Source organism: Hyperoodon ampullatus (genome assembly GCF_949752795.1).
Source record: "Hyperoodon ampullatus genome assembly, chromosome: 3".
Classification (NCBI taxonomy): Eukaryota; Metazoa; Chordata; class Mammalia; order Artiodactyla; family Ziphiidae; genus Hyperoodon; species Hyperoodon ampullatus.
The window spans coordinates 60,716,521-60,724,298 of NC_136916.1; the positions used below are offsets into that span (position 1 = coordinate 60,716,521).

Consider the following 7,778-nt stretch of genomic DNA (forward strand, 5'->3'; position numbering starts at 1 on the left):
AACAAAAGAATTTGAGTTGTGTAGCTTAATTAGTAGAGAGATTGGGGTAGTGAACTGACTTAAAAAAACTCAAACTCATAAAACAGATATTCAAAAAAGCATATGCTACCCTCTAAAGTCAACAAAAACTAGACATATTTTCACAAATCACATAAGTAACTCTCTAAATCTCTTTACTGTCTTTCTACAGGAAGAAGCAATTCCAGTATCTTCTAGAAACGAAAGGGAAAAAACCTGGTATTGTCAATGAAGAAAATAACGATAGTAAGAGACTTGTGGGAGAAAGCACAAATCGTGCTACACTAAATTATACCACAAGAGACTTTTATAATGAAAAGCTAGAGGTAAAACTATCATTATCTTTGGAACCTATTGTCTGGATAAATCCCAAATGGCTTGAGACTTGGGAGTTGTATGTTTCTCTCGTAATCAGTTAGGATAACCTTTTTTTGTTCTGGAATGTTAGCCAGCCTTATATACAGAGCTGGGGACAGTAGGCACCAAGGCATTAGGGAGAAGCAGAACCTATAGTTTCAATATATTTAAGCAGAAAAAAAAATGTTCAAAAGAAGTAGGTACCAAAAATCTAGACCAAAATAGGTCCAGATCTCTCTGAATTAAGAAAACTGATATAGGCTTGCTCTGAGTACTTAACTAGCCTGTGCCAGACTGGCAGAGGACACAGCAGAACCTCCATTTCTGTTCTTTTTGCCTAGGTCCTTGATGTTTTAATTCACTATTTTATTCTCCTACACCATTACCTTCTGTGTTCTTAGTCACATAATTTTAACCTATTCTGTTTCCACTGTAGCTATTTAGACAGAAAAGCTGGAACCAATTCTTTATTCCTTTATGTATTCAGAATTTTACTGAGGGAATATTGTGTTAGGGTACTGCAGAACTACACAGAAGAAAACCATGCAGTGCCTGCCTTGATGGAACTCAGAGAAAGCTGAAGAAATAAGTCATCTAAATAACAATAGAAAGTTAAAATTCTACAAGAGATTTTGAGGGGACTAAGTGGTGTGTGTGTGTGTGTGTGTGTATATATATATATATATATATATACACACATATATATATATATATATATATATATATATGGTGTGGGTATATATACATATACATAAAATGGCCAAACATTTTTCAAATGTTTTATAACAGCTGTGAGATTCTTTATTCAAACCATATTGTAGCTGGAAAACTCAGCATTTCAAAAGAAAGCAAAACAGCAGAGCTGTTCTTGTTGTAGATGGAGTTCAGAGCTTTATTTGATTGGATCTTCTATTCTTTTCCTTTCCCTCACCTCACCCCCAGTCCTGAAGCATCTTTTTGGAACCCATAGGGCTCTAAGGATTATAGCTTGAAAAATACTTGAGAACTCAGTGCAACAATATTTTTATAGCATCCTGAAAAATGTTCAGATTCTGCTTTAAATCCTTCTGGTGCAAGAAAGGTTACTGCTTCATGAGGTAGCTGTATATCACTGAACAACTCTAACAGTGAAGAAATTCTTACCCATGTTAAGCTGAAATCTGCCTCCTAATAACTTTCAGTTAGTGATCCTAGTATTATTGCCTTATGTAGAAAAGAGAACAAGTCTTTCTTATGAAAACTCTTCAAATACTTGAAGTCAGTTCCTTGAAGTCCTCTCTACAGTCATACTTTCATTCATTCAAAAATCATTTGTTGAGCACCGATCGCACATAATACTTGGGCTGTAAGAAGTCACTGTGCTTATCCTCATGGATCTCACGTTCTAATGGGGGAGATAGACATGTGCAGGGATAAATGTAAATCACTATGTCAAGAGAGTAGAAGAGGGATAGCTTATCCTGGTCAAGAGAGGCTTTCTAGAGAAGAAGCTTCCTGAAATCTTAAAGGATAAAATATAGCTATATGATAAAGGGAAAAGGGCATTTCTAGGAAATAGCACAGTATGAATAAAAGACATGGAAGCATAAATTAGATAAGGAGAGGGCCAGGAACTTCAAGCAGTTCACTGTTGTTGAAGCACAGAGACTGAGGTAGATGGTGTTAAAAGATGAGACTGGGAAGGTAGTAAGAGGGGAAAGAGATTGAATTTAATCCCTTGGCAAATAGGAGCTTCCTGATGTTGCGAAAAGGGAAAATGAAAGCCAAGCAGGCAGGATTATGAATCCTTGTCTTCCTGAAAACAGTCAGTTCTAGGAGTCAAAAATTAATACTGATTTCAATAAAAGACATTTAGAAAAATATCAAAGAGCTGCTTGCAAAACAAGAACAGTTTCATAGAGAAATCTACCAACTCTTTAAGGAACAGACAATTCCAATAATTCTTGAATTGTTCAAGAGTATTAAGAAAAAGGAAAACTTTTTCACTTTTTAAAGTCAGACAGTGTAACATTGAATCCAAACCTTCCAGGACTGCACAGAAAAAGAAAAGCCAGACCAAATACCTAAGAATATTGATGATGCAAAAATCCTTAAAAAAATTATATCAAGTAAAATACAGCAGAACATTAAATGAATAATGAAACATTACAGCCAAGTACGGTTTAGTCTAGGAATGTGAGAAATATTTGATATCAGTAAATTATTAATAGATCTAAGGTAAAAATTTGTGTTTATTTCTATAGATTTCATACAAGGCATTTCATACAATTCAACATCTGTCACTAATTTTTTCAACTCAATAAATAGGATAATTAGAAATTGGATAGATAGCTGTAGTAATTAAGGCAGTATAGGAATAGATACATAGACCCATGGACAAAATAGCCAGAACTATCCCATGTATATAGGAAAACTTTATACAGATAGCAGGTATTGCAGACTAGTACAGACAGACTATCTAACAAATGCTACTGAGGAAATGGAATATCAAATTAGAAATAAATACAGACCCCCTACTTCACACCACACAAGAAAAATTAACTCCATATCAAATAACCCAAGTATGAAAAGCAAAACTTTAAAGTTTTCATTTAAAAAATAGATGAAATTATGACCTTGATTGGGTAGGCTATGATTTTCTAAAATCCCAAAGGCATAAACTAGAGGGGAAAAATTTGATAAATTTGGCAGTAGAAGTTATTTTTATTCAAAACAGGGGTAGTTTCAGTGGAGTCATATAAGCAGAGTCCTGATTTGAGCAGTAAATAAGCAATCAAGAAGTAAAGACAGCGAATGTTGACTACTGTTCTGAGAAATATCAAAGGGAAAAGAAAAAACCTGAAGCCACATAACATTCTAGAAAGAATACTACACCATTAGGAGACTTGGATTTGAGCCCATGATTCTACCACTTATTTATTGCCTGAAAGACCTTGCCCATGTCCCTTAATCACTTTCTCTTGACTCACAACCTAGCATTCACCACTTCTTAAAAAATATTTAAATCACTGCAACACAAAGTGCTCGTTCTCTCTCCTCTGTATATCCTGAGTTGTTAAAGGAATTACTTGAAGTAAGTTTCTCACAAATCAGGGTAAGCAGACCCTTTCATTATACATATGACATGTATAATTCTGTTGCTTGGTAGTTGTTCATTCAACCTCCTGACTCATTCTAAAAAAGATTTAAGGAGCTTCCCTGGTGGCGCAGTGGTTGAAAATCTGCCTGCTAATGCAGGGGACATGGGTTCAAGCCCTGTCCTGGGAGGATCCCACATGCCGTGGAGTAACTAGGCCCATGAGCCACAACTACTGAGCCTGCGCATCTGGAGCCTGTGCCCCGCAACAAGAGAGGCCACGATAGTGAGAGGCCTGCATACTGCGATGAAGAGTGGCCCCCGCTTGCCACAACTAGAGAAAGCCCTCGCACAGAAAGGAAGACCCAACACAGCAAAAATAAATTAATTAATTAATAAACTCCTACCCCCAACATCTTAAAAAAAAAAAAAAAGATTTAAGATGGACGGAGAGCTGAAAGGGACTTTAAAGAATCTAGTCATGTTCTTAGACAGGTAAGGAAAACTGGAAACTTAGGTGAACTACTGAGGCTCACATGGTGAGATCCTGACTGAACTGCCTCTAGAACTCAGACCTTCTGACTCCTGACCTTGGCTTCTTTCACAGTATATCATGCTGTTTCCTGAAGTCTTCTTGACCACCCCAGCACAAAGGGTTCTCGCTTCTTTGAACAATGATTGTATTTGCCGTCTAAACATCTCATTCAGTACTTATTTACTGTTTCATTTCTTTCAGTTAAGCTTTTAACATGTGTAGGCCATCTCTCCAACTAGACTGCAGGTTCTACAAGGACTAGACTAGAGTTTTCTCTAGGTTAATATTAGTAGATGATGTCTAATCCTGAGCAAGTCTCTCAACCTCTGTTGACCCTAGTTTCCCATTTATAAAATGGAGATATGGATTAAATTCCTATAAAGTACCATTATAGTTAGCGTAACTCTATAACAAATCTACCTTTGACCTACTTTTTTTTCTGTCTTCATGACAACAAAATTTTAGTTCAATGAAATAATATAAACAGTATTGTGTAGAGTTCACCTCATCAGGATTGAACTTGTAAAATACTTGATTTATAACCCTGCACAGGGATACTGTGGGCTAGAAAAAAAATAAGGATATGAAAGCATTTGAGAATGGAAAAAGCATTATTCAAAGAGCAACAACTTCTTGACAGGTCAGGGCAAGAGAGGTATCTCTAATGTGCTCTTAACAGGATCATTCTGGACATGCAGAGTGAGCCGTCCTGGCAGACACCTGATGAGTTTTAGAGTATACTGTATGGAGAGACAGGGTAATTGGCTTAGAGGAGAGAAGAAATGATGAAGTAAAGATGCTTTCAAACACATTTACTAAGTTAAGGGTTATTATAATAAAATTCTGTATCAGCATGTTTATAAATAAGTCATGGAAGAAACTATAGCAGGAAATTTTAAATGACCAAAAATTGCACTATGCCAATTATGAAAAGTTTAATTTGTATTATGTATAAATTATTTAACAAAATTCATCATTTAAAAATTCTTTAAATTTTTGTTATCCCTTATTACTATAAAATTTTTCCAGCCCCTGCAGCTAGAACTTTTTTTAAAATTAAAAACCAATTTTTCAGAAGCTTAGAAATCTGTAAGAGAGGTCTTCTACTTGTGTAAATACATTGCCCATTGTAAAATATTGCTCCTTTTAGTTATTGATATCTGGATTCACATTTGTCTTTCTTCCTGGTAGTCCCTTTGTAGCCCAGATTTACTGAGTGTTAAAAGGGAGCAGCTAAATGCTGTTCTCATCAACAAGCTAACTTAGTGCAGGTGACTAAGTCCCAGACTATATTTCAGAGTTAGTGAAGTTAGGTTCACCAGAGAAGTCGCCAGCTGGAACCGTTTGTTATTTATTGCCCATCAAAATCTGTACATATTTTTATGATAGGTCAATTCATGACCTATTGTTTTTAGCACATGAACTAAATCAGATCAGCTTGTTGATCCCTGAATGGTGAGTGATTACTTAGAGAAATCTTATATGTCATAGGAAAATTTCCAAAATATGCCTCTGTTAGAGGAAGTTAGTGACACTTGGGACTCACCGTTAATTTATATTAATTAATCAAGAATCTAAAACATTTATTTTGTTGTTTTATAAACTGTAAAAATTTGGAAAAGGAAGAGAAATAGAAAAAAGGAGCAAAAAATACTCATTGTCTCAATACCCAAAGACAATTTTAATGACACTTCAGTATATTTTTAAATTAATTTTCTATATATTTTTGTAACTTTTAAATGAAAATTTCAAACATACAACAAATTTGAAAGAATTTTACAGTAAACACCCAATACCCAAACCTAAATTCTACTCTTAGTATTGTACTGTACAGTGTACTTGCTTTGTCACTTATCTATGCATTTACCCATCCTCTATCCATCAACAATCCACCTTATTTTTTAAATTTATTTTAAAGTAATTGCACACATTACCACACCTCTCCCTAAATGATTCAGCATACAGATCATTAGTGTTCAGTATTTCATATAGTTTCTTATTTTGAGGTAAAATTTATATACAATGAAATGTAAATCTTAGGAGTACAGTTGCTAAGTTTTGACAAATACATACACTTATGTAACCCAACCTCTATCAAAACTTCATCTTGTATTTTTCTTTTTCCACTTAACATTATAATGTAAGCATATTCCTTGTGATTACAAATCTCTGTAGTGTGATTTTAAAGGCAATATTTGTTGATATTTTAAATTTAACTATTTTTAAATTATTTTGGTGTTTTGATTTGAGTTGGAGGTTTCAGTATATCCTTTTCCAAGTAGTTAAACCTATTGACTCATTGACATTTATTATTTCTTTCTTCCTCCATTTATGTGAATTGCTTCTTCTATAATTCTGATTATCTGATCTATTCAATTGATTTTTTTCCATATATATTATGGCACTTTCCATCATCATGCCTAGATACTCTAAAAGTATCAACAGCCGAAATAAATGTTGAATTCTTGCATTAATCAAAATGGCTTTGTTTCAGCCTCTAGGATGATATTGAGGCCCAGTGCCCCAGTAGCCTCGGGCCCAAAACTTCCTCTGTTGTGTTTTGAACCCAGGTTTTTCATTTGCAGACTGCCAGACCCAGAAGTTGAGTGGGAACACTATCTCTTCTGAAGGCCAAGTTCTGGGTCCCAGGCTTGTATATATGTCCTCTTCCTCCTTGTACACTTTTCCCCAACTTTGTCCAAATGGTCTTGGCCACATAAGTCAGTGTAATGCATCACTACATGCTTTCCTAAAATACAGAGTGAATTCAGAGTATGGATATTTCAAATATGTATATGGATATTAACTGACCTCATACTAATTAAGAGTGTCAGCCTCAGTGCCCTGATATATTTACTACTAGAAGTCATGAATCTATGCATTCAGTTAATTTGTGCGAAGTAAACTACTTTCACTGAGAAAGGAGAAAGTCTATCAATGAAGAAATAGTTGTTATGATCCAGTGACTCCAATAAAGAAACACTTTTCTTAACTGTAGTTTAAAAGCTTTATTTCCCCCCACAATTAGCAAATGGGTTTCATATTAGTTCACCTAGAAGTTTTCTTCCTACAGCTGCCAAGAAATACATTTTTAACAGAGCTGTCCCACGGAGGTGGGAGTGGACTGCAAAGAAGTGAGCTCCCAGCTGCTGTCTTTACTCAAGCAGAGCTCTGTGTCCAGAGTGTCTAGGAAAGTCTTCCTGCTATGAGGGGTGGGGGTCAGAATAGATTATTTCAAGTTTCTCTGGTTCAGCTAATTGTTGCTTTGGTTTGGGGATTACATATGATTGACTGTAAAATGCTCTTTCTTTTAACAGGAAAGAAAGGAAAGAAAGAAATTCTGCAAGATGTATATCGAGGATCTTGTGAAGGAAGCCACAGAAATCAACATGAAAAATGAGGCTTTGCAGAAGCTTTGGCCACAGATGTTCATTGAGCTTGTTAGGGATGCAGTCATGGAGATCCGCAATAAAAATTCCTATATGAAGCTTTGCCTACAGCAGATAACTGACCAAAAATAAAAATGGCTTTTAGTTACAGTTGATTTTTGCAGTTTTATGTTTTTGAAGGTTGAAAATATGGAGGTTAAACATGTTAAAACAACAACAACGCTATCCTACAAACTAGAAAGACTAGCGTCAAAGCATTATTGCCTACTCTTCTTGTAGTTAAAGGTTAGGAAGGAAAGAGAGGGAAAGGGAGGAGTCATTTCCTATGTATGTTGACCAAGCAACCTTTGGGAACTAAGCAGTCTTTAGAGATAGCCTGGGCCTTGAATGGGCCCCACATCTT

General features: G+C 35.4%; 1 protein-coding gene across 6 annotated transcripts in view; it reads left to right on the forward strand.

Annotated features, from left to right (window-relative positions):
* Nucleotides 1-7,507, forward strand: part of LRRC49 (leucine rich repeat containing 49) — a gene marked incomplete at both ends in the record, with an annotated part of 132,834 nt that extends 125,327 nt beyond the window's left edge. For all 6 annotated transcript variants that reach the window (XM_079699908.1, XM_079699905.1, XM_079699906.1 and 3 more), the window contains 2 exons: nucleotides 191-344; nucleotides 7,304-7,507. In XM_079699908.1, coding sequence (XP_079556034.1) covers nucleotides 191-344; nucleotides 7,304-7,507 — 358 coding nt within the window. The remainder of the gene's footprint in view (nucleotides 1-190; nucleotides 345-7,303) is intronic.
* Nucleotides 7,508-7,778: the final 271 nt, after the last annotated feature.